The sequence below is a fragment of the Oncorhynchus keta genome, chromosome 11 (assembly GCF_023373465.1).
Source record: "Oncorhynchus keta strain PuntledgeMale-10-30-2019 chromosome 11, Oket_V2, whole genome shotgun sequence".
NCBI lineage: Eukaryota > Metazoa > Chordata > Actinopteri > Salmoniformes > Salmonidae > Oncorhynchus > Oncorhynchus keta.
In genome coordinates, this window is record NC_068431.1 from 54,740,234 (window position 1) to 54,767,118 (window position 26,885).

At 44.1% G+C, this 26,885-nt stretch overlaps 2 protein-coding genes across 5 annotated transcripts in view; one reads left to right on the forward strand and one right to left on the reverse strand.

Annotated features, from left to right (window-relative positions):
• LOC118390623 (rho guanine nucleotide exchange factor 15-like) overlaps window positions 1-4,370 on the forward strand; it is a 37,418-nt gene extending 33,048 nt beyond the window's left edge. Inside the window, exon 17 of the mRNA XM_052457479.1 lies at window positions 1,867-4,370. Within this exon, the coding sequence (XP_052313439.1) occupies window positions 1,867-2,018 (152 nt within the window). The 3' untranslated portion in view covers window positions 2,019-4,370. The remainder of the gene's footprint in view (window positions 1-1,866) is intronic.
• Window positions 3,992-26,652, reverse strand: LOC118390624 (uncharacterized). Of its 4 annotated transcripts, none has more exons than XM_035781346.2 (19): window positions 26,299-26,645; window positions 25,811-25,863; window positions 25,627-25,725; window positions 24,772-24,896; window positions 24,392-24,535; window positions 24,181-24,249; window positions 23,771-23,971; window positions 23,403-23,499; window positions 21,142-21,359; window positions 20,601-20,754; window positions 20,014-20,210; window positions 19,730-19,847; window positions 19,329-19,534; window positions 19,051-19,168; window positions 5,194-5,363; window positions 4,855-4,952; window positions 4,621-4,766; window positions 4,421-4,467; window positions 3,992-4,169 (listed from the first exon to the last, which is right to left on the reverse strand). In XM_035781346.2, exons 1-18 carry the CDS (start codon window positions 26,352-26,354, stop codon window positions 4,433-4,435), a joined length of 2,304 nt encoding a protein of 767 aa, XP_035637239.1. In that variant the 5' UTR covers window positions 26,355-26,645; the 3' UTR covers window positions 3,992-4,169; window positions 4,421-4,432. The 4 variants fall into 4 exon arrangements, with proteins under 4 accessions (XP_035637239.1, XP_035637240.1, XP_052313440.1 ...); XM_035781347.2 differs by having other exon boundaries at window positions 25,636-25,725; window positions 26,299-26,643; XM_052457480.1 differs by lacking the exons at window positions 25,627-25,725; window positions 25,811-25,863 and having other exon boundaries at window positions 26,299-26,643.
• Window positions 26,653-26,885: the final 233 nt, after the last annotated feature.

The following is a 26,885-nucleotide window of genomic DNA, read 5'->3' on the forward strand; positions in this document are numbered from 1 at the left end:
GTCATCAAGCTCGAGACCCTGGGTCTCGACCCCGCCCTGTGCAACTGGGTACTGGACTTCCTGACGGGCCGCCCCCAGGTGGTGAGGGTAGGCAACAACATCTCCACCCCGCTGATCCCACAAGGGTGCGTTCTGAGCCCTCTCCTGTACTCCCTGTTCACCCACGACTGCGTGGCCACGCACGCCTCCAACTCAATCATCAAGTTTGCGGTTGACACGACAGTGGTAGGCTTGATTACCAACAACGACGAGACGGCCTACAGGGAGGAGGTGAGGGCCCTCGGAGTGTGGTGTCAGGAAAATAACCTCACACTCAACGTCAACAAAACTAAGGAGATGATTGTGGACTTCAGGAAACAGCAGAGGGAACACCCCCCTATCCACATCGATGGAACAGTAGTGGAGAGGGTAGTAAGTTTTTTAAGTTCCTCGGCATACACATCACAGACAAACTGAATTGGTCCACTCACACAGACAGCATCGTGAAGAAGGCGCAGCAGCGCCTCTTCAACCTCAGGAGGCTGAAGAAATTTGGCTTGTCACCAAAAGCACTCAAACTTCTACAGATGCACAATCGAGAGCATCCTGGCGGGCTGTATCACCGCCTGGTACGGCAACTGCTCCGCCCACAACCGTAAGGCTCTCCAGAGGGTAGTGAGGTCTGCACAACGCATAACCGGGGGCAAACTACCTGCCCTCCAGGACACCTACACCACCCGATGTTACAGGAAGGCCATAAAGATCATCAAGGACAACAACCACCTGAGCCACTGCCTGTTCACCCCGCTATCATCCAGAAGGAGAGGTCAGTACAGGTGCATCAAAACTGGGACAGAGAAATTGAAAAACACCTTCTATCTCAAGGCCATCAGACTGTTTGTTACAAGCCACCAACGAACACCGACTCAACTCCAACCACTAATAATGGGAATTGATGGGAAATTATGTAAAATATATGACTAGCCACTTTAAACAATGCTACCTAATATAATGTTACATACCCAACATTATTCATCTCATATGCATACGTATATACTGTACTCTCATCTACTGCATCCTTACGTAATACATGTATCACTAGCCACTTTAACTATGTCACTTTGTTTACATACTCATCTCATATGCATATACTGTACTCGATACCATCTACTGTATCTTGCCTATGCTGCTTTGTACAATCACTCATTCATATATCTTTATGTACATATTCTTTATCCCCTTACACTGTGTATAAGACAGTAGTTTTGGAATTGTTAGTTAGATTACTTGTTGGTTATTACTGCATTGTTGGAACTAGAAGCACAAGCATTTCTCTACACTCGCATTAACATCTGCTAACCATGTGTATGTGACAAAATTTGATTACCATGTGTTTTCTAATAAACCATGTGTTTGACGGTAATTTAGTTGTCTGTGGTTATTTCGTTCTCACTTTCACAATAATTTGCATGAATTATGTTACGGGTCTCGTTACCATCTCCCCTAGACTGTCGCGCCAAAAGGGATTCGTAACATAGCGCCATACCCAAGAAGCCGCCACTAGGATGTAATCATTGCCAAAGGTGCTTCAACAAAGTACTGAGTAAAAGGGTCCGAATACTTATGTAAATGCAATAAACTGATTTTGCTTTGTCATTATGGGGTATTGTGTATAGATTGAGGGAATTTAAAACATTTTTATTTAAGAATAAGGTTAACGTAACATTGAAAAAGTCAAGGGGTCTGAATACTTTCTGAATGCACTGTAAAATGTGAAAACCTTTTCCATGAATCAAAATGTAATCTCCCTCTGAAGTATATTTTGTCCCCACAGTAAATGTGTCTCTATTCCCCTTTATGACTAATGGTATGCCCTGCTTCCGTTAGGTTGGAATAAGGGGATGCGTCTGTCTGACGGAGAGAAGGGTTGGTTCCCTAGCAAAAGCGTGGTGGAGATAACCAACGAGCATCGGAGGAGACGGAACCTTCGGGAGCAGTACCGCATCGCTCAAGCTGCAGCTAAAGTCACAAAGAACTGACTACCTGCATATTTGTATGTGTGTCCCAAATCACACACTATTCCCCATATAGTGCACTAGTTTGGAGAAATGTCCAATGGGTCAAAAGTAGTGCACTATAAAAAAAAAGGTATTACAGTGCTATTTGGGACAAAGCCTATGTCAAACCAAGGATTTCTCTAACCCTCCGTTTTCTTTTACCCAGAGCTTCAACCTCAGTGCATCATACAGTGGGGCAAAAAAGTATTTAGTCAGCCACCAATTGTGCAAGTTCTCCCACTTAAAAAGATGAGGCCTGTAATTTATCATAGGTACACTTCAACTATGACAGACAAAATGAGAAGTAAAAAAATCCAGAAAATCACATTGTAGAATTTATTTGCAAATTATGGTGGAAAATAAGTATTTTGGTCAATAACAAAAGTTTCTCAATACTTTGTCATTGCCAACAAAGGGTATATAACAGAGGTCAACTTTTTCTGTAAGTCTTCACAAGATTCACACACTGTTGCTGGTATTTTGGCCCATTCCTCCATGCAGATCTCCTCTAGAGCAGTGATGTTTTGGGGCCGTTGCTGGGCAACACAGACTTTCAACTCCCTCCAGAGATTTTCTATGGTGTTGATCTGGAGACTGGCTAGGCCACTCCAGGACCTTGAAATGCTTCTTACGAAGCCACTCCTTCGTTGCCCGGGCGGTGTGTTTGGGATCATGGTCATGCTGAAAGACCCAGCCACGTTTCATCTTCAATGCCCTTGCTGATGGGGGGTTTTCACTCAATCTCACGATACATGGCCCCATTCATTCTTTCCTTTACACGGATCATCGTCCTGGTCCCACCCCCATGCTTCACAGTAGGTATGGTGTTCTTTGGATGCAACTCAGCATTCAACATGGCCCCAAAGCCAAGCCTCTCGCTCCCACCATCATCACCCAGGGGCCCAGCAACAGCCCTTCAGAGGTGAGCTTCATCCATCTGAATAGAACCCTCAACATGACGAGTTGAGTTTAACCAAAAAGTTATATTTTGGTGTCATATGGTCAGATGAAATTCTCCCAGTCTTCTTCTGGATCATCCAAATGCTCTCTAGCAAACTTCAGACGGGCCTGGACATGTACTGGCTTAAGCAGGGGGACACGTCTGGCACTGCAGGATTTGAGTCCCTGGTGGCGTAGTGTGTTAGTGAATGTAGGCTTTGTTACTTCGGTCCCAGCTCTCTGCAGGTCATTCACTAGGTCCTTCCGTGTGGTTCTAGGATTTTTGCTCACCGTTCTTGTGATCATTTTGACCCCACAGGGTGAGATCTTGCGTGGAGCCCCAGATCGAGGGATATTATCAGTGGTCTTGTATGTCTTCCATTTCCTAATAATTGCTCCCACAGTTGATTTCTTCAAACCAAGCTGCTTACCTATTGCAGATTCAGTCTTCCCAGCCTGGTGCAGGTCTACAATTTTGTTTCTGGTGTCCTTTGACAGCTCTTTGGTCTTGGCCATAGTGGAGTTTGGAGTGTGACTGTTTGAGGTTGTGGACAGGTGTCTTTTATACTGATAACAAGTTCAAACAGGTGCCATTAATACAAGTAACGAGTGGAGGATAGGAGGACATTTAGAGGCCAGAAGAAGTTACAGATCTGTGTGACCCATAAACCTTGCTTGTAGGTGACCAAATACTTATTTTCCACCATAAATTGCAAATAAATTAATTAAAAATCCTACAATGTGATTTTCTGGATTTTTTTTCCATTTTGTCTGTCATAGTTGAAGTGTACCTATGATAAATTACAGGCCTCATCTTTTTAAGTGGGAGAACTTGCACAATTGGTGGCTGACTAAATACTTTTTTGCCTCACTGTATATATACACTTTTGTAGCTGTATTGGTAAAACGAATAATGCTATACTACTCTTACCTACATCTGCTGCCAAATGCTCCCCATCGACTGTGATTTACTGTATTGATGGAAATCTTTCCTAGACAAAGATCTATCAAAAACATTTTTATATGCCAAATTATTTTATTAGACAGATATTACGTGCCATGATGTTGTATAAGGCTGGGTTGTGACTGGCCAAATCGGGGCCAGCCCAGTATACATCGATAATGCCAGGACCCCCTGGCATCATGGTGACCAAGTTTATCATTGGTACAGGTACACCTCAGAGGACAGGGGGCCTGCAAATACAATACCATGCAACACACAAACAAGATAAACAGTCACTAAAATGTGTTATCATAGGTAGTTACCTTGAAGGCATTGGAAAGAGGCATCAAAGCTGTGTACAATAGTAGTAGTAATAATTATTGAAAGTTGTTGGAAGTCAACATTAAATATGTTCCGAGGACATAAAAATAAAGTTGCTCAACAGTAAATTAGCAATGCTTAAACAGTGAAATCTGGCAAGACTGAACTGAGAGACACATACCTGCTACTGATGTCAACCTCCAGCTGGTAGCCCATTACGTTTTCTTCCTATAGGGACTCAGAGGACAAGTGGTTGGAAAATGCAATCGTAGCCATGTCAGAAGAGGCATTAAAGGGACAGTATTGGCACACGTTGCCAATAAAAAGGTCAAGAATAGAGTTCACATTACTCCTTGTTCTATTCAGATGGATGAATCTCACCTCTGATGAAGGGCTGTTGCTGGGCCCCTTGGTGATGATGGTGGGAGCGAGAGGCTCGGCTGTGGGGCCAGGCAGGGAGGGCCCGGGGCTGGTAGATTGTCAGGGCACGGGTCCCATTCGCTGGGTGGATGCAACCAATTGGGATACTATAAAATGATTTAATGGAGCCAATCAATCAAAAGACAGTGGAAATATTGGAATATGGTTGCAAAAGGTGGAGAAAAAAAGTCTCACCTGAAGTGGGGATATGGGGAGCTGAAGGTCTTCAGATCTATGGGGACTTTGGGCCGATACCGGACTTCATTGGTGTACACCAGGTGATCCTCCACCAGCTGGGTAGAAAGGAGAGTCATCAGGTGTTTTAGAGAATAAAATCGAAAACAATGGTACAAGAGTAGAGATTCTTCAACTCTTCCCTTTATCGAACCCTATCCCATGATATCAATCAAAAAGTGCATTTTTCATTTAGTCAGATCTATCTCACAACAAAAGACCTACAAAACTAACATGGCATTTCTGAACAGATGAAATCAAAGTTGCTGATGCTGTAAAGTAGAGATGAGGTCCACTCACAGTTGTGGAGGTGCCACAGGAGTCTAGAGAGAAGCTGTACAGAGCCCTAGCTCCATCAGTCTCTATGGGAACACAGGAGGCATCCAGCAGGGATGTTAGCCTGGGGTTGACGGCTGAAGAAACCCTGGATGTATCCACCACCACCACCATCCTGCTGTCTGGGAGGCACACTGCATAGAGAGAAAAGGGAAGAACATCCAGACTTCAGAAAAGTAAAAGGACCATCATAGTAATATAATTGTATTTATTTTGAGGACCACTTTCTAAACTACTGTGAGCACTGATAACATGCATTTAAGGAGCCACAGATGTTTGACTTCGTTCAATATACAGTATTATCACTAGTGATAATATATTGACTGAAGTCAAAGAGAAATTGAATAATATTTAAGACGAGATGTTAGTCTGCTTAAATAAAAGAGCACTTAACTATTTCTACACTTGAAAAGTAAAAAGGAGAGCCTCACACCCTAGGAGCTCAGATGCAATATTTGTATATCTTCATCAGGGTATAATGACAAACACTGTGGGTCACTAATTTAAATACTTTGAAAAGGACACACATAGGTGTCTAATCATGGCTGGGTGTGACTTGATTTCATTGGTTGATTTACAGAACATAGAAAAAAAGCATGAATGATAACATATGATCATAGATACAATGGATAGCAAAAACACAATCACAAGAATGGCTTCAGATCAAAGTCTACGTTGAGACCGAAGGTAGCAAGGGTCTATAAATTAAACGATCCAGGCGGCCTCTCATTTTAACAATAAATTGTCAAGGTCACCCCCTGTCCTAGGGAGGGTGACATGTTTGATGCCGATGTAGCAAAGAGACGAAATAGCTTCCCAAAAAAAAGTGACTGGGTAAGGTGGGTTTTTGCACCATTAACTTGTGCTTTGTTCTACCCACATCATTTACCACAAGGACAAGTTACAAGATAAATAACATTTACATTTAAGTCATTTAGCAGACGCTCTTATCCAGAGCGACTTACAAATTGGTGCATTCACCTTATGACATCGAGTGGAACAGCCACTTTACAATAGTGCATCTAAAACTTTTAAGGGGGGGGGGGGTGAGAAGGATTACTTTATCCTATCCTAGGTATTCCTTAAAGAGGTGGGGTTTCAGGTGTCTCCGGAAGGTGGTGATTGACTCCGCTGTCCTGGCGTCGTGAGGGAGTTTGTTCCACCATTGGGGGGCCAGAGCAGCGAACAGTTTTGACTGGGCTGAGCGGGAACTGTACTTCCTCAGTGGTAGGGAGGCGAGCAGGCCAGAGGTGGATGAACGCAGTGCCCTTGTTTGGGTGTAGGGCCTGATCAGAGCCTGGAGGTACTGAGGTGCCGTTCCCCTCACAGCTCCGTAGGCAAGCACCATGGTCTTGTAGCGGATGCGAGCTTCAACTGTAAGCCAGTGGAGAGAGCGGAGGAGCGGGGTGACGTGAGAGAACTTGGGAAGGTTGAACACCAGACGGGCTGCGGCGTTCTGGATGAGTTGTAGGGGTTTAATGGCACAGGCAGGGAGCCCAGCCAACAGCGAGTTGCAGTAATCCAGACGGGAGATGACAAGTGCCTGGATTAGGACCTGCGCCGCTTCCTGTGTGAGGCAGGGTCGTACTCTGCGGATGTTGTAGAGCATGAACCTACAGGAGCGGGCCACCGCCTTGATGTTAGTTGAGAACGATAGGGTGTTGTCCAGGATCACACCAAGGTTCTTAGCGCTCTGGGAGGAGGACACAATGGAGTTGTCAACCGTGATGGCGAGATCATGGAACGGGCAGTCCTTCCCCGGGAGGAAGAGCAGCTCCGTCTTGCCGAGGTTCAGCTTGAGGTGGTGATCCGTCATCCACACTGATATGTCTGCCAGACATGCAGAGATGCGATTCGCCACCTGGTCATCAGAAGGGAGAAAGGAGAAGATTAATTGTGTATCGTCTGCATAGCAATGATAGGAGAGACCATGTGAGGTTATGACAGAGGCAAGTGACTTGGTGTATAGCGAGAATAGGAGAGGGCCTAGAACAGAGCCCTGGGGGACACCAGTGATGAGAGCGCGTGGTGAGGAGACAGATTCTCGCCACGCCACCTGGTAGGAGCGACCTGTCAGGTAGGACGCAATCCAAGCGTGGGCCGCGCCGGAGATGCCCAACTCGGAGAGGGTGAGAGGAGGATCTGATGGTTCACAGTATCGAAGGCAGCCGATAGGTCTAGAAGGATGAGAGCAGAGAGAGAGAGTTAGCTTTAGCAGTGCGGAGCGCCTCCGTGATACAGAGAAGAGCAGTCTCAGTTGAATGACTAGTCTTGAAACCTGACTGATTTGGATCAAGAAGGTCATTCTGAGAGAGATAGCGGGAGAGCTGGCCGAGGACGGCACGTTCAAGAGTTTGAGAGAAAAGAAAGAAGGGATACTGGTCTGTAGTTGTTGACATCGGAGGGATCGAGTGTAGGTTTTTTCAGAAGGGGTGCAACTCTCGCTCTCTTGAAGACGGAAGGGACGTAGCCAGCGGTCAGGGATGAGTTGATGAGCGAGGTGAGGTAAGGGAGAAGGTCTCCGGAAATGGTCTGGAGAAGAGAGGGGATAGGGTCAAGCGGGCAGGTTGTTGGGCGGCCGGCCGTCACAAGACGCGAGATTTCATCTGGAGAGAGAGGGGAGAAAGAGGTTAGAGCACAGGGTAGGGCAGTGTGAGCAGAACCAGCGGTGTCGTTTGACTTAGCAAACGAGGATCGGATGTTGTCGACCTTCTTTTCAAAATGGTTGACGAAGTCATCTGCAGAGAGGGAGGAGGGGGGGGGGAGGGGGAGGAGGATTCAGGAGGGAGGAGAAGGTGGCAAAGTGCTTCCTAGGGTTAGAGGCAGATGCTTGGAATTTAGAGTGGTAGAAAGTGGCTTTAGCAGCAGAGACAGAGGAGGAAAATGTAGAGAGGAGGGAGTGAAAGGATGCCAGGTCCGCAGGGAGGCGAGTTTTCCTCCATTTCCGCTCGGCTGCCTGGAGCCCTGTTCTGTGAGCTCGTCTGTGAGTCGTCGAGCCACGGAGCGGGAGGGGAGGACCGAGCCGGCCTGGAGGATAGGGGACATAGAGAGTCAAAGGATGCAGAAAGGGAGGAGAGGAGGGTTGAGGAGGCAGAATCAGGAGATAGGTTTGAGCAGGTTTGAGCAGAGGGACGAGATGATAGGATGGAAGAGGAGAGAGTAGCGGGGGAGAGAGAGCGAAGGTTGGGACGGCGCGATACCATCCGAGTAGGGGCAGTGTGGGAAGTGTTGGATGAGAGCGAGAGGGAAAAGGATACAAGGTAGTGGTCGGAGACTTGGAGGGGAGTTGCAATGAGGTTAGTGGAAGAACAGCATCTAGTAAAGATGAGGTCGAGCGTATTGCCTGCCTTGTGAGTAGGGGGGGGGAGGTGAGAGGGTGAGGTCAAAAGAGGAGAGGAGTGGAAAGAAGGAGGCAGAGAGGAATGAGTCAAAGGTAGACGTGGGGAGGTTAAAGTCGCCCAGAACTGTGAGAGGTGAGCCGTCCTCAGGAAAGGAGCTTATCAAGGCATCAGGCTCATTGATGAACTCTCCGAGGGGACCTGGAGGGCGATAAATGATAAGGATGTTAAGCTTGAAAGGGCTGGTAACTGTGACAGCATGGAATTCAAAGGAGGCGATAGACAGATGGGTAAGGGGAGAAAGAGAGAATGACCACTTGGGAGAGATGAGGATCCCGGTGCCACCACCCCGCTGACCAGAAGCTCTCGGGGTGTGCGAGAACACGTGGGCGGACGAAGAGAGAGCAGTAGGAGTAGCAGTGTTATCTGTGGTGATCCATGTTTCCGTCAGTGCCAAGAAGTCGAGGGACTGGAGGGAGGCATAGGCTGAGATGAACTCTGCCTTGTTGGCCGCAGATCGGCAGTTCCAGAGGCTACCGGAGACCTGGAACTCCACGTGGGTCGTGCGCGCTGGGACCACCAGATTAGGGTGGCCGCGGCCACGCGGTGTGGAGCGTTTGTATGGTCTGTGCAGAGAGGAGAGAACAGGGATAGACAGACACATAGTTGACAGGCTACAGAAGAGGCTACGCTAATGCAAGGAGATTGGAATGACAAGTGGACTACACGTCTCGAATGTTCAGCAAGTTAAGCTTACGTAGCAAGAATCTTATTGACTAAAATTATTAAAATGATACAGTACTGCTGAAGTAGGCTAGCTGGCAGTGGCTGCGTTGTTGACACTACACTAATCAAGTCGTTCCGTTGAGTGTAATAGTTTCTACAGTGCTGCTATTCGGGGGCTAGCTGGCTAGCTAGCAGTGTTGATTACGTTACGTTAAAAGAACGACAATAGCTGGCTAGCTAACCTAGAAAATCGCTCTAGACTACACAATTATCTTTGATACAAAGACGGCTATGTAGCTAGCTATGTAGCTAGCTACGATCAAACAAATCAAACCGTTGTGCTGTAATGAAATGAAATGAAAATGTGATACTACCTGTGGAGCGAAGCGGAATGCGACCGGGTTGTTGAGTGCGGAAGTACTATTCGGTAGACGTTGGCTAGCTGTTGGCTAGCTAGCAGTGTCTCCTACGTTAAGGACGACAAATAGCTGGCTAGCTAACCTCGGTAAATTAAGATAATCACTCTAAGACTACACACTCTAAACTACACAATTATCTTGGATACGAAGACAGCAAAGACAACTACAAATAACTGCCTTTGTGGAGCATGTGATAACACCTTTAATTGAGATGTGTTTCCCTGTTTGGAAGTGCCATCGCACTTGTAGTTTCCATCCGGTAGAGGCGCAAAGAGATGGTGTGCAGGGGTATTTTGGGGTGGTAAATCAAAGTTTACCAATTGATCTGAGATTTCTGCCCCGTGAGAATACAACCAAGGGATTGTCAGTTATCAGTACCGTCATCGGATCATAGAATGTCCCAATGTTTGTGAACAATTCCCTTAATTTGTTCAGAGCACTTTGAATAGTTTGTTGTAAGAACGCAAAAAAGCTTATTTTTGCTACACTGTCCTTGAGGTTTTGATTTTCTCAATAGCACTACTGATCTGACCATTTTTGTAACTCCTCTCCTTGAACTTTCTTTGCATCTCAGCTATGTTTTCTGTCAATCTGGATTGTTTTTTGCTAATTCCTTAGATTCCACAGAATTGGCTGTAGGGCAAACTATTTTTCAAGGGCAGCGAGTGATAAGACCTCAAAAGTTATTATCGGTGGGTTTCCTGTCAAGATTGGTCGATAGAACATTATCCTCACACAAAATCAAAATTTCAAGGAAACTGATTTGGCGTGTGTCAAACTGGATAGTAAATCTCAGGTGCTCAGAACAAGAGTTATTAAAAGCATGGAACGCCTGGAGCTGTTTTTCATCACCCCTCCACAAACAAAAATATAAATGTAACGTTTCCAAATAATGTTAGGCCCCAAAAATATTTGAGAGGATTGAGAATTGGCTGTTTCTCCATGTAACCCACATACAAATTGGCATTGTTAGGAGCCATAGGGGGATCCCATAGCAGTACCCTTTGTCTGGATAAAGAAAAAGTTTAGAAACATGCATTCTCACCTTTATTTAACCAGGTAGGCAAGTTGAGAACAAGTTCTCATTTACAATTGCGACCTGGCCAAAATAAAACAAAGCAATTTGACACATACAGAGTTACACAGAGTCAATAATACATTAGAAAGTCTATATACAAGGTGAGCAAATGAGGTGAGGTAAAGGCAAAAAAAGGCCATGGTGGCAAAGTAAATACAATATAGCAAGTAAAACACTGGAATGGTAAATTTGCAGTGGAAGAATGTGCAAAGTAGCAAAATAAATAAATACATTATGGGGAGAGGTAGTTGTTTGGGCTAAATTATAGATGGGCTTATGTACAGGTGCAGTAATCTGTGAGCTGCACTGACAGCTGGTGCTTAAAGCTAGTGAGGGAGATAAGTGTTTCCAGTTTGAGATTTTTGTAGTTCTTTCCAGTCATTGGCAGCACTGGAAGGAGAGGCGGCCAAAGGAAGAATTGGTTTTGGGGGTGACCAGAGAGATATACCTGCTGGAGTGCGTGCTACAGGTGGGTGATACTATGGTGACCAGCGAGCTGAGATAAGGGGAGACTTTACCAAGCAGGATCTTGTAGATGACCTGGAGCCAGTGGGTTTGGCGATGAGTATGAAGCGAGGGCCAGCCAACGAGAGCATACACGTCACAGTGGTGGGTAGTATATGGGGCTTTGGTGACAAAACAGATGGCACTGTGATAGACTGCATCCAATTTGTTGAGGAGGGTATATTGGAGGCTATTTTGTAAATGACATCGAAGTCGAGAATCGATAGGATGGTAAATTTTAAAAGGGAATGTTAGGCAGCACGAGTGAAGGATGCTTTGTTGTGAAATAGGAAGCCAATTCTAAATTTAACTTTGGATTGGAGATGTTTAATGAGAGTCTGGAAGGAGAGTTTACAGTCTAACCAGACACCTAGGTATTTGTAGTTGTCCACATATTCTAAGTCAGAACCGTCCAGAGTAGTGATGTTGGATGGCTGGCCAGGTGCAAACAGCGATCGGTTGAAGAGCATGCATTTAGTATTACTTGTATTTAAGAGCAATTGGAGGCCACGGAAGGACAGTTGTCCACAGACACACAGTGTCCAAAGAAGGGCCAGAAGTATACAGAATGGTGTTGTCTGCGTAGAGGTGGATCAGAGACTCACCAGCAGCAAGAGCGACATCATTGATGTATACAGACAAGAGAGTCGGTCCAAGAATTGAACCCTGTGGTACCCCCATAGAGACTGCCAGGTGGAAAGCATGGCCAGCTGTAGAAAAATGCTTATTGAAATTCTCAATTATAGTAGATTTATCAGTGGTGACCGTGTTTCCTATCCTCAGTGCAGTGGGCAGCTGGGAGGAGGTGTTCTTATTCTCCATGGATTTTACAGTGTTCCAGAACTGTAAACAAAAGTTTTGAGTTTGTGTTGCAGGAAGCACATTTCTGCTTGAAAAAGCTAGCCTTGGCTTTTCTAACTGCCTGTGTATATTGGTTTCTGGCTTCCCTGAAAAGTTGAATCCACAAATAGTTGTGTGAGAGTACCATTTCATCCAAAGTTATGAAATAGCTTCCAGTGCATGCATTATTTGAGTCACCGTTGCAAAAGATACTGAGATACCTACTACAGCCCTCAACCTCCACATACAACACCCATTCTGCTAGTCACATTCTGTTAAAGGTCCCCAAAGCACACACATCCATGGATCACTCCTCTTTCCAGCTCACTGCAGCCATCGACTGGACCGAGCTGCAAAAAAACTCAAACTGGACAGTTTTATCTCAATCTTCATTCAAAACCTCAATCATGGACACTCTTACTGACAATTGTGGCTGCGTCACTATTGTTGTCTCTACCTTATTGCCCTTTGTGCTGTTGTCTGTGCCCAATAATGTTTGTACCATGTTTTGTGCTGATGCCATGTGTTGTTACCATGTCGTCATGTGTTGCTGACATGGTTGTCTTTGGTCTCGCTTTATGTAGTGTCTCTAGTAGTGATGTGTATTTTGTCCTATATATTATTTATTTATTTTCAATCCCAGTCCCCGCCTTTTGGTAGGCCGTTAACCGACTTAAGTAAAGGTTAAATAAAAATAAATATAGCTGCCCTCGGATTGCCATGCAGATGAGATTTCAGCCCGCACGAGACTGAACTTCACTCAACTAAAGGGGAAAATTCTAGAAAGTTAACACCAACGGTTCGTTCGGTTGTGGGAATTGTGCTCGAATAAGCGTAATATTAGCAACTTTTAATGGAACATATCGAAACAAATGAACTATGAGAAACTGTGCAAGTGGTTTTCTTGTAGGCAGAGCGCATTGGAGTAGGATTCTATTGCATTGACATGCACAACTCAAAGCCAATTTATGCATGATCCGAAAATGTGTTCGGAGGCGCCATATGGATGGTGTGACGTACTTGCGAAGCCTCCACAGGTTTGCAGAGGCCAAATTGATTAATTTCATATGTATATACGGTATTCTCTTCTACTGTATTTTAGTCAATGTCACTGACATTACTCGTCCTAATATTTATATACACTGCTCAAAAAAAATTAAGGGAACACTAAAATAACACATCCCAGATCTGAATGAATGAAATATTCTTATTAAATACTTTTCTTTACATTGTTGTCAGCACATTCAACTAAATCACACAAAAATTATCAATGGAAATCAAATTTATCAACCCATGGAGGTCTGGATTTGCAGTCACTCAAAATTAAAGTGGAAAACCTCACTACAGGCTGATCCAACTTTGATGTAATGTCCTTAACAAGTCAAAATTAGGCTCAGTAGTGTGTGGCCTCCACGTGCCTGTATGACCTCCCTACAATGCCTGGGCATGCTCCTGATGAGGTGGCGGATGGTCTCCTGAGGGATCTCCTCCCAGACCTGGACTAAAGCATCTGCCAACTCCTGGACAGTCTGTGGTGCAACGTGGCGTTGGTGGATGGAGCGAGACATTATGTCCAAGATGTGCTCAATTGGATTGAGGTCTGGGGGAACGGGTGGGCCAGTCCATAGCATCAATGCCTTCCTCTTGCTGGAACTGCTGACCCACTCCAGCCACATGAGGTCTAGCATTGTCTTGCATTAGGAGGAACCCAGGGCCAACCGCACCAGCATATGGTCTCACAAGGGGTCTGAGGATCTCATCTCGGTACCTAATGGCAGTCAGGCTACCTCTGGCGAGTACATGGAGGGCAGTGCGGCCCCCCAAAGAAATGCCACCCCACACCATGACTGACCCACCGCCAAACCGGTCATGCTGGAGGATGTTGCAGGCAGCAGAACGTTCTCCACGGCATCTCCAGACTGTCACGTCTCTCACATGTGCTCAATGTGAACCTGCTTTCATCTGTGAAGAGCACAGGGCGCCAGTGGCGAATTTGCCAATCTTGGTGTTCTCTGGCAAATGCCAAACATCCTGCACGGTGTTGGGCTCTAAGCACAACCCCCACGTGTGGACGTCGGGCCCTCATACCACCCTCATGGAGTCTGTTTCTGACCATTTGAGCAGACACATGCACATTTGTGGCCTGCTGGAGGTCATTTTGCAGGGCTCTGGCAGTGCTCCTCCTGCTCCTCCTTGCACCTAGGCGGAGGTAGCGGTCCTGCTGCTGGGTTGTTGCCCTCCTACGGCCTCCTCCATGTCTCCTGATGTACTGGCCTGTCTCCTGGTAGCACCTCCATGCTCTGGACACTACGCTGACAGACACAGCAAACCTTCTTGCCACAGCCGCATTAATGTGCCATCCTGGATGAGCTGCACTACCCGAGCCACTTGTGTGGGTTGTAGACTCCGTCTCATATTACCACTAGAGTGAAAGCACCGCCAGCATTCAAAAGTGACCAAAACATCAGCCAGGAAGCATAGGAACTGAGAAGTGGTCTGTAGTCACCACCTGCAGAACCACTCCTTTATTGGGGGTGTCTTGCTAATTGCCTATAATTTCCTGTTGTCTATTCCATTTGCACAACAGCATGTGGAATTTATTGTCAATCAGTGTTGCTTCCTAAGTGGACAGTTTGATTTCACAAAAGTGTGATTGACTTGGAGTTACATTGTGTTTAAGTGTTCCCATTATTTTTTTGAGCAGTGCACTTAATTCCCTTCTTTTACATTTAGATGTTAGATACTACTGCATTGTTGGAACTAGGAACACAAGCATTTCACTACACCCACAATAACATCTGCTAAATGTGTACGTTACCAATAAAATTAAATTTGATTCCATGTTTGTCAGTTTACTGATTTAGAACCAGAGTTACCAGGAGCACTGCATCCCTATTCCAGCACCATTTCAACTTAAACATCAAATCAACTAGGCTATATATGCTAGTTTAATACAATGTAAACATCTTAAAAGATATCAAAACCTATTTAGTCCAATCAATGTTCCCAAATATCATGTTGCTGTTCATGGTACCAACTTCCTTCTGTGTATGTGCGGCACAAGTAAAAAATGTCAAATTGATTCAACCTAGTTGTTGCCATCCTCCTCTCTTTCATGTTGGCAAAACAGTCTGGCTTTGTCATACAGTACGCTTTTGTTTTTTGTTGTCATAGGCTACCTAGCTAAAATGCTTGCTTCATCGCATGGGCAACAAAGAATCAGCTAAGCTAGCTAGTTAAAGGAAGCTTACTAGGCTTCAAATTGAACTTCAATCGTCTCAGGCCAGTGGCACAATAGAAGAATTTATGGTTAGATCGGAATCGCTGCCTTAATCATTGGCCTGTACAGAAAATTAACTGAAAACCACAAATCCAAATCCATGGTCTAGGAAAGGGATGATTTAGCAAGCAAGCTGGGGGGGGGAGCAACCTACAGTTGAGCTCAGCGCTGATTGGCTACATGTCATAGTAGTTGGGTCCAGACAACAGATACATGGGCTATACATACTGAGACAGACGGGCACCGTTTCCCCTCGCTCCGGTGAGATTCAGTCACTTGTGAATTGAAGGAAAATTATGAAAACAGAGAAGAAAAATTTAATTGTATAATTTAAATGTTTCTATTGGTCAAATATTTGGGGAAGCTAAGCTTCCTTTGGCATCCATGAAATATCAAAGGAGCAAAGCCTAGGTAAAAAGTTGGAGGAAACCCCACCTCAGTCTTCTGAAAACATAACCCTGGGTTTAGGGTTTTATTTCTCTGTGGGACAATTACAAATGTTTTCATGCAAAAGACACCAGAATGGCTTTCCAAAAGGTGATGAATGTTCCCGAGTGGTCTAGTCCTGACTTAAATCTGCATTTAAAAAAAATCCAGTTTAAATATTGCTGTCCATCAATGACCCCCAACCAGATTTACTGAGCAATTTAGAAAAATAAGCAGATATATTTGGTCGTTGGTAGAATATTAATACAATTGATTAGCTCTTTGTGTACGTCCAAGAGCCAGCAGTGCTGCCCTGTTCTGAGCCAATTGCAATTTTCCAAAAGTCCTTTTTTGTGGCATCTGACCACACGACTGAACAGTAGTCAAGGTGCGACAAAACTAGGGCCTGTAGGACCGGCTTTGTTGATAGTGTTGTTAAGATCGCTTTATTATAGACAAACTTTTCTCCATCTTAGCTACTACTGCATCAATATGTTTTGACCATGACAGTTTACAATCTAGGGCTACTCCAAGCATTTTAGTCATCTCAACTTCCATATTATTTATTAAAAGGATTGGATGAGGTTAGGGTTTAGTGAGTGTTTTGTTCCAAATACAATGCTTTTAGTTTTAGAAATATTTAAGGCCAACTTATTTCTTGCCACCAACTCTGAAACTAACTGCAGCTTTTTGTTGAGTGTTGCAGTTATTTCAGTCGCTGACATGTATAGTGTTGAGTCATGCGCATACATAGACACTCTAGCTTTACTCAAAGTCATGTCATTAGTAAAAAAAAAGCACGGGGTCTAAACAGCTACCCTGGGAAATTCCTGATTATATTTGAGAGGCTTCAATTAAAGAACACCCTCTGTGTTCTATTAGAAAAGTAACTTCATCCACATCATCCACATTTTTCCAGCAGCAGACTATGCACGATAATGTCAAAAGCTGCTCTGAAGTCTAACAAGACAAATTCTCTCAGCCAATCATCGGGGTGGCAGGGTAGCCTAGTGGTTAGAGCGTTGGACTAGTAACCGGAAGGTTGCAAGTTCAAATCCCTGAGCTGACAAGGTACATATCAGTTGTTCTGCCCCTGAACAGGCAGTTAACCCACTTAGAGTTGGTGGCAGTCATTGAAAATAAGAATTTGTTCTTAACTGACTTGCCTAGTTAAATAAAGGTAAAATAAAGTAATTTGAGTGCTTGTTGAATGTCCTTCCATATAAGCATGTTGAAATTGTTGTCAATTTGTTTTACTGTGAAATGGGTAGAAAGAAATTAAACTCCATCAGTCGAATCAGATGGCTTATTCATCACAAAACCATTTGATGTTGCCAATTATTTTAATTATTTCTACTTGGACACACCATGCCCACATTTACCAGTCTTCCACATCAAATAGCCTGAAGCCCCAGGGCTCTTCTCGTAGGCTCTATTTCCCTACATGGGAGCATTGCCAACCCCAGGTCAGGATTTGACATGTACTGTAGCCAGGTCAACAACACCTCAGCTTTTTTCTGTATAACAAAACAAAAACAATGAAGTTGCCTCTTCTACAATGGGGGTCAATAGGAAATAATGTTGGTCTTCCCCAATTCATAGGCGTGGTTGAGGGGAATTCCATATTATTAAAAGAATACCGGCTGGAACTATTGGTAGGATGAGTAACTGTGCTATTCCAAACAAAAAACCACAGCGGAATATAAACTGGATAATACCATTTGTCAGGAGGACATGCTTCTTTTGAGCCTAAAATGAAGAAAATCGTCACTGAGAGGAGATCCTACCTCGGTTTATAATCATTAGCGTATTGTATTACAGGGCACTCTGAAAATATTCAAACAAATGAACTTTTTCCACATTGCATTACAGCCTTATTCTAAAATGTATTAAATAGCTTTTCCGTCATCAATCTACACACAATATCCCATAATGACAAAGCAAAAAGTGTTTCAGACATTATTGCAAATGTATTAAACAAACACATATCTAACATTTACATAATTATTCAGACTCAGTACTTTTTTGAAGCACCTTTGGCAGCGATTACAGTCTCGAGTCGTTTTGGGTATGACGCTATAAGCTTGACACCTGTATTTGGGGAGTTTCTCCCTTCTCTGCAGATCCGCTCAAGCTCTAATCAGGTTGGAAGGGGAGCGTTGCTGCACAGCTATTTTCAGGTCTCTCCAGAGATGTTAGATCGGGTTCAAGTCCAGGCCACTTAAGGACATTCAGAGACTTCTCCCAAAGCCCCTCCTGAGTTGTCTTGGCTATGTGCTTAGGGTCATTGTCCTGTTGGAAGGTGAACCTTCATCCCAGTCTCAGGGCCTGAGTGCTCTGAAGCAGGTTTTCATCAAGGAACTCTGTACTTTGCTCCATTCATCTTTCCCTCGATCCCGACTAGTCTCCCAGTTCCTGCCACAGAAAAACATCCCCACAGCATGCTGCCACCACACTTCACCGCAAGAAAGGTGCCAGGTTTCCTCCAGACATGACACTTGGCATTCAGACCAAAATAGTTTAGTCTTGGTTTCATCAGACCAGAGAATCTTGTTTCATGATCTCAGTTCTTTAGGTGCCTTTTGGCAAACTCCAAACGGGCTGTCATGTACCTTTAACCGAGGAGTGGCTTCCGTCTGACCACTCTACCATAAAGGCCTGATTGGTGGAGTGCTGCAGGAAGACTCTTGCTGGTCCTTCTTCAATTTAAGAATAATGGAGGCCACTGTGTTCTTGGGGACCTTCCCAGATCTGTGTCTCTGAGCTTTAGATCTGAGCTCTAAAGACAATTCCTTTAACCTCATGGCTTGGTTTTTGCTCTGACATGCACCGTTAACTGTGGGACCTTGTATAAACATGTGTGTACCTTCCCAAATCATGTCCAATCAAGTTGTAGAAACATCTTAAGAATGATCAATGGAAACAGGATGCAGCTCAGCTCAATTTCGAGTCTCATAAATACAGGTCCAAATACTTGTATAAAAATAAAAAAAACACCTTATTTACATATTTGCAAAAATGTCTAAACCTGTTTTTGCTTTGTCATTTTGTGTGTAGATTGATGAGGAAAAACATTTATTTAATCCATTTTAGAGTAAGGCTTTAACGTAACAAGATGTGGAAAAAGTCAATGAGTCTGAATACTTTCCAAATGCACTGCATAATATGTATGCATGTAGGATGGTACTGTAAATGCGTTGGTTGTTTTACCCAGTAGTTCCTTCACAAGGAAGATACAGCGCTGGGTGAAGGTGTGCTCCTGTATGGCCGTCTCTCTGTCCTCCAGTGTCATTCTCACAGTTACCACCAGCCCCTGTAAACTCAGACCCTGACGGAGAGCAAAAAAGAGGAACAGGATGGGATCAAGAGATGAAGGCTAAATATGGGTATAGAGCCACTGATTCGACTTTGTTATACCCACTACAAAAATGTACATTGCCACCCAAAACAAATAGAACCCAACAGCTAAACTGGTTTAGTCCCCACACCTCGTAGGCCATGCCAAGGCCGTAAAGAGGGATCACCATACTGAAGTAGTCCCGTCTGGTCTCCAGGGCGTAGTCGCCCATCTCCACCAGCTCCCAGTCTAGCCTGCGACCCTCCACGTACACCTCCCACTGGGTGTCCATGTTTCCGTAGTGCAGCTGCAGACGCACCCCTTCATCAGAGCACCCCCCCTCCACTCTGGGCAGGACTGGAGGACAGGGGAGGGAGAAGAGGAGGGATGGATGGGTTGGAAGATTTGATGGATAGATAGGCATAATTCTCAAGTCAGAGAATGGTTTCAGGTGTTAGCCTACCTTACAGAAGCCTACCTTTTGAGTTTAATTTAAACTTATACGCTCAGAGGGGCTGTGCTTGTATGGGAATGCATGCGAGTCATACATACCAACATCCTGTAGGACAGCCTCCACGGTGGCAGGGTGATGGTACAGGTCAGAGTGGGGGGAGATGGAAAGAGTGAAGGTCACTGCCAGACTGTACCTCCTGTACCCCTGCCCAAGATACTACAGGACCAGAGACAGGACGATATCAGCGAAAAATATGTAGACTAAGGTCAGAGCTTAAGTATTGAACACACACACACAGAGCAGTTTCACTGTTCCTTAATCTTATACATGAACTGCTTCAGTGTTTTTAGTATCACACCGACTGGTACTAACATGCCCTCACCTTCTGGGAGACCAGATGGTGTGAGAAGGGTGTCTTCAGTAGGTAGGCATGGGTGCCATTGGGGAAGGGGACCTGTGAGAGGTAAACCCCTAGCTGCTCTGCCATGGACTGGTCCCCCACAGTGATGTTGGACAGAGACACGTCATGGGGGAACAAGCCCAGAGACACAGAGAACTGTCCCTCAGAGGGATTGGTTTCTGCAGGAGGAAAAACAGTCATAACTTACAGAATGGACTCCTATGGTCATGTTGTCAGACGTCTTGCCAAATCCTATGGTCGTCGTCACAAATAGGGATGAGCACACCCTGATGCAGAGTTTCCCCAAACTTGGTCTTGGTCCTGCTCTGCTCTTCGTGCAAGTTTTGGTTTTGCCCTAGCACTACACAGCTGATGCAAATCATCAAAGTTGGTTACTTGAGTCAGCTGTGTAGTGCTAGGGCAAAATCCAAAATGTGCACCTAGGGGGGTGCCCCAGGACCGAGTATGGGAAAACTGCCCTGCTGGAGGCTCTGTGAAACGTTGGCCAAAGCGACAGAAAGGGGAGATATGCAACTTTTTTATATTTGTCTGGTATGAGGACTACTTGCCGTTGATAAGAATTGGTGTCTGAGGCAGATCGATGATAGAAAGGGGTCTAAAGGAGCGGTATTCAGTGTGAGCCGACTGAGAATCCTCCCACTGGTGCATGTAGAACAGGTCAATGAAATAGGACTGGGAGTACTGGCCATCCACCACCTGGCTCTGAGGGAGAGAGTGAAGGTTAAGGCAACAAAGCAATCAATGGCATTATGAAAAGCAGAATGAAGCTGCAGCATCAAGGAGACAAATCAAAGAAAGGAGAGGCTGGGGCATTGTACATATGCTGCTTCCGAGTGCTTTATTCCCCACAAAATTGGACTCCACAGAAACATTTGTCAGTTGTGCATGTCACCTGCTCACACTTCAAATCAAGCCACCCATTTCTTCACTAAAATAGTTGATACAATTTATAGTAATAAAATAATCAAATACTTCACTGACATACCACCTGTATTTGTAAGGAAATCAACTAAGTACAGCTCATGATTAAAACTGTGATAAGAACCAAAAACGGTGAAATTAAAGCTCCATCTCCTTTGTCTGTAATACCTTGATGTAGCCGCCTTCTGCACCAAATGGAATCCTGATCTCCACAGCTCCATCCTGTTCCTGTATGTCATATCCTCGCTGACGGGCCACACAGTCACTCAGGTAGCGTCCCTCCACTCCCACCGTCAGGCCCTTGTCTCTGAAGGGGGGCTGCACCAGGGTGGACAGCAACTTGGGGAACCTCCACAGAATGTGCTTCCCATCCATGGAGGCCTTGTCTGGAGAGGGGGTTAGGTACTAAAACTGCTGTATAGGCAAATTAGACCTGATCCCAGAACAGTTTATGCGGTTTTGCCAACTGTTATGGATATGGGCAGGTGTGTTTGTAAACTTCCAACTTCTACTGTATTTGGTCATTGTAACTTCATACACCTTAGCCAAATAAATTTAAACTCAGTTTCACAATTCCTGACAATTAATCCTAGTAAAAATTCCCTGTCTTAGGTCAGTTAGAATCACCATTTTATTTTAAGAATGTGAAATTTCAGAATAGAGAAATATTTATTCCAGCTTTAATATCTTTCATCACATTCCCAGTGGGTCAGAAGATTACATACACAATTAGTATTTGGTAGCATTGCCTTTAAATGGTTAGACTTGGGTGAAGTTTCTCAGGTAGCCTTCCACAAGTTTCACACAATAAGTTGGGTGAATTTTGGCCCATTTCCTCCTGACAGAGCTGGTGTAACTGAGTCAGGTTTGTAGGCCTCCATGCTCGCACACTTTTTCAGTTCTGCCCATGGATTTCTATAGGAATAAGGTCAGGGCTCTGTGATGGCCTCTCAAATACATTGACTTTGTTGTCCTTAAGCTATTTTTCCACAACTTTGTAAGTATGCTTGGGGTCATTGTCCATTTGAAAGACCCGTTTGCAACCAAGCTTTAACTTCCTGATGTAACTGATGTCTTGAGAGGTTGCTTCAAAATATCCACATAACTTTCCATCCTCATGATGCCATCTATTTTGTGAAGTGCACCAGTCCCTCTTGTAGCAAAGCACCCCCACAACATGCTGCCACCCCCGTGCTTCACGGTTGGGATGGTGTTCTTCAGCTTGCAAGCCTCTCCCCTTTTCCTCCAAACATAACAATGATCATTATGACCAAACAGTTCTATTTTTGTTTCATCAGACCAGAGGACATTTCTCCAAAAGTACAATCTTTGTCCCCATGTGCAGGTGCAAACCGTAGTCTGGCTTTTTTATGGCGGTTTTGGAGCAGTGGCTTCTTCCTTGCCGAGCGGCCTTTCAGGTTATGTCGAAATATAAACTTGTTTTACTGTAGATATACTTTTGTATCCGTTTCCTCTAGCATTTCAAAAGGTCCTTTGTGGTTGTTCTGGGATTGATTTGCTCTTTTCGCACCAAAGTACATTCATTTCTAGGAGACAGAATGCTTCTCCTTCCCTTGCGGTATGACAGCTGCATGGTCCCATGGTGTTTATTCTTGCATACTATTGTTTGTACAGATGACCGTGGTACTTTCAGGCATTTGGAAATTGCTCCCAAGGATGAACCAGACTTGTGGAGGTCTACAATTATTTTTCTGAAGTCTTAGCTGATTTCTTTTAGTTTTCCCATGATGTCAAGCAAAGATGCACTGAGTTTGAAGGTAGGCCTTGAAATACATCCACAGGTACACCTCCAACTGACTCAAATAATGTTAATTAGCCTATCAGAAGTTTCTAAAGCCATGACATCATTTTCTGGAATTTTCCAAGCGGTTAAAAGGCACAGTCAACTGTATGTAAACTTTTGGCCCACTGGAATTGTGATAGTGAATTACAAGTGAAATAATGTGTCTGTAAACAATAATGTGTCTGTAAACAATCTGTAAACAATTGTTGGAAATACTACTTGTGTCATGCACAAAGTGCATGGTCCTTCTGTAGCTCAGTTGGTAGAGCATGGCGCTTGTAACGCCAGGGTAGTGGGTTCGATCCCCGGGACCACCCATACGTAGAATGTATGCACACATGACTGTAAGTCGCTTTGGATAAAAGCGTCTGCTAAATGGCATATATTATTATTATATATTATATCCTAACTGATTTGCCAAAACTATAGTTTGTTAACAAGAAATTTGTGGAGCCAACCTAAGTGTATGTAAACTTCCGACTTCAACTATGTTGGCAAGACCACACAATCAGATCTGGGACCAGGTTAGAGGCAAATGGAGTCATGTTCACATATCATGCATTCAATTACATGAATGAAATTCAGTTATAACCCGTCTATTTTCCAATGATCAAAAGAGATGTACTTGTGGTGCAAGCAATCGAGGCGTCCACTCTTAGAAGTGTCCAGTGGTGTTTGTAAAGAATGGTGGCACTGACCACCTCCACCTCGATACCTTTCTCCTGAAATAGTTAGAAAATGTTCCACATTACTTAGCCAAGCAGAACTGAGTCAAGCTGTACTGGACAGTTGTTGGAACTGCATTGGAGAAGACATTGTGAAAAGAAAATATCCAATCCAGAACAGTATGGTTTAGGTTATCCTGACAGCGTGAAAAGGGTATTGGTGAATCTGACCAGTAATCCATAGGAAATAGAGCAAAGCAAACTGACCTAAAGCAGTATTGATATACCAATGGAAACAGATCTTACAGCCCTGGCTCTGCAGTCTGACCTGTAGGATGTAGGCGAGGCGGGAGCCATAGGCACAGCGCAGCAGAACACGCGTCTCTGTGGTGTTGATGTGGTAGCCCAGGAGATGTGCCATCTCTACAGGCAGGGTCTTCTCTTTCATAGAGGGTCTCCCATCACTCCCCTGCTGGTCACCTGGCACCCGGAACACCACACGCCACTCCCTCAGACCCTCCTCCGACCACTGGAGAGAGATTACAAGGTATTAATCAAGAATTCAAAGGCATTACAAGAGGTAGATATGGGGAACAACAAAACACTATTGAATTTAATTTTATTTTGACCAACAGATAAAATATACATCTACAAGATGTGTATTTGATCACAGTGGAAAGCACTTGAAATCATGAATGGCCCTCTTGTTGGCCTCTCTGTGCAAAAGGAAATATGCACCACAGGTCGTGGTGTCATCCATTCCAGACCCTTGTGGTTGGCAGGAGGGACCTGTTTTATGGCAGACACCTAATATTGGAAAATAAAGAATTGAACAACGGTATGCAAATACTCAATATTCATTAGGATAGAATGTAAATCATGTCAAACGATAATACATCAAAAAGGTAGTCAGTCAGTCACATATAGCGCAGTTAAAAGGTTCCATAACCTCCATATAGTTCTCTTCACAGACTATCTCCCGGGGATTCCATGGCTGGTGTAAAGGGCAGGTCAGCTGGAGAGGGTAGGACATATCCTCACCGTCAACATCTCTGTTCACAAACCACACCAGCATTCGGAAAGCAGTGTCTTTCTGAAGAACATAATATAGCAGGAGGTATACTAACGAAAATGCTAAATGTAGAAACTGGCTCAGGCACACATGATCATTTTGTTCACACTTGAAACATTAGGAACCCTTACAAGAAAAACAGGTGAACACTCACAATTAAAAGTTTGTCTTAGTTCTTTAGAGGCTCCTCCCTGATTCCCCCCTATTCATTATGAATCCCCAAACTGTGGCTTCCAGATACTGATAGTAGTAATCACCTCATTGTGTACATGACAAGCCAGGTAGGAAGCACGGAGGACCAGGTCCCCCCAGGAGTCCAGCACCATGGTGTAGCCACATTCTGCAGCCCCCTGGCCTGAGAGGGTGTGGGCACCACTACCGTCTGGTTGGTTGGTTGGTTGGTGGTGGTGGTGGGGGGGTAGAGAGTACAGTGGTAATTTCTATGACCTGTTCATGTGATACAAGCCGCATACTTGGTAGCTACATTTTAAAACAGCAGTGATATGTGAATTGTTCCATACAGCCGTTCCATACAGCCGTATGTACCGTAAAGCATAGCATGGGGAATTTACCACCAAACTTTACTTGGCGGTGCTTCCTCAAGTCCTAACTTGGAATAAAACAAGTCTTCTAAATTGTCATGCCTATTTACAGGGGGTTAGCTTAAATTTAGGAAATGTTAAATGTTTTGCTCCGTGATGTAATCCAACAATATTGTACACTGACATTTTGTCTATTTAAAATCTTCGTTCACTGATTGAGACAGGTGGATGTCCACCCCAAAGTGCCGCATGTCAGGATGAAATTCACTAATCTCGATCAATGAGAAGATTTGAAATAAACAAGATGGTGGCGTTCACATTGTTGGATTACTTCATGGAGCAAAAAAAACAAACAACTTTTTTTAAATGGAGCATTTCTAAATTCAAACAAACCCCCTGCAACTGGACATGGAAGTTTAGAAGACGTGTGGTCTTAAGTCGGAAATTTAGGAAGTATCGCCAAGGTTGGCTGAATTCTGCTTTATGATTTACACTACCTCCTGTCTAACAGTTGTATGTATGGAAGCATTCACATATCACCACTATTTCAAAGTGTAGTTACTTACTTACCAGACTCACCTTCAACATCAAACCTAAACTTCTGACCAAGGAGGCTCGACTTGACTGACAGCCAGAAGTGGCGATCCTGACACTCAGTTTTGAACATTCCTTCACAAAATAAAGAGGATGTCATATACTTTCTACACTGTAGGTAGTCACTGGTTAGAGGGATGCAGGTTTGATACCAACTTACCAATGGGTATGGTGTCAGTAGCATAGATGGGAAGTATGCAAAGCAAGAGTACACTAAAAAAAAAATCTAATAAGTCAGTCACAGCACACAAATTAATTAGTTGGGCATGACACGAGGTGAAATCATTAAGGTGATTCCGTTGCAAAATATTTTGCAACAAACCATTTACTTAAAAAAGAAAAGCAAACAAGAGTTTCTATTGTACAAATTCAGTAAGTCCCTCCCTGTTTTATTTGCTCTGGGGTGTATTCGTTCCACCGATTGTTGCAAAACATTTCTTAAACTGAAGCAAACAAAATTGGGAAGGATCTATTTGTCCAACAGAAACTAGTTAGGTCCGTTTTCTTTAGTTTGGTTCTTAATAAACAAACGGTTTCCGTAATGAATAAACCCATGCAATATACCAACTACACTCCAACCCTTTGGACATTTTATTTTTTACATTCGTAGGCCCAATATAATTAAAACAAACAAACAAAGCAGCTCACCAGATAACTCTTTCATCGTTCATAATTGTGATTCCATAAACAAGGTTCTTGTGCATGCTTATAATTCCAAAATTATTTTTTTGTTTGTTGTATCAGCTGCCATTTTGACTGGGTGAGGACCACACACCTGGCAGGTGAATCAACAATTAGCCTAATTGCATAGGCTATGTATCTACCGTTTTTAAGCGATATTACAGTCAAGACTTCCCCACTAATAGTAATTATAGCAATGTTGTTGTAGCATTTTCCTTCAAAGATTGTAATGCAAAAGGGAAACAAAGAGTTAATTTTCAGCTTCATGTGCCAGGTGGAAAAACAAGGGCGTTGATGACGCATCCCAGATTTGACAACGCCTTGATTTGTATTTTAAGTATGAGCAAACCACTTCATCTGTTTCAGCAGTCTGTCAGTCGATGACACGGCCGATAACGTGGCGCGCAACCATTGGTCTGACAGGATTTACACTATGGGGAAATCTCAATTGCAGCCTGGTGTTCTATTATTTTATGTATTGTATTCACAGGAATGTGCCTGTATTGATGTGTAATACTGTTATTATTGTGGCAAAAAAAATAGAAAAAATTACG

Excerpts from the sequence above, each read along its gene's own strand:
- LOC118390624 (XM_035781346.2), bottom strand. The coding sequence starts at position 26,354 with ATGCACAAGAACCTTGTTTATGGAATCACAATTATGAACGATGAAAGA. Across the intron at positions 24,536-24,771 it reads CTTGTCATGTACACAATGAG|AAAGACACTGCTTTCCGAAT; the intron begins GTGATTACTACT and ends TATGTTCTTCAG. Across the intron at positions 23,972-24,180 it reads GGATGACACCACGACCTGTG|TGGTCGGAGGAGGGTCTGAG; the intron begins GTGCATATTTCC and ends ATCTCTCTCCAG.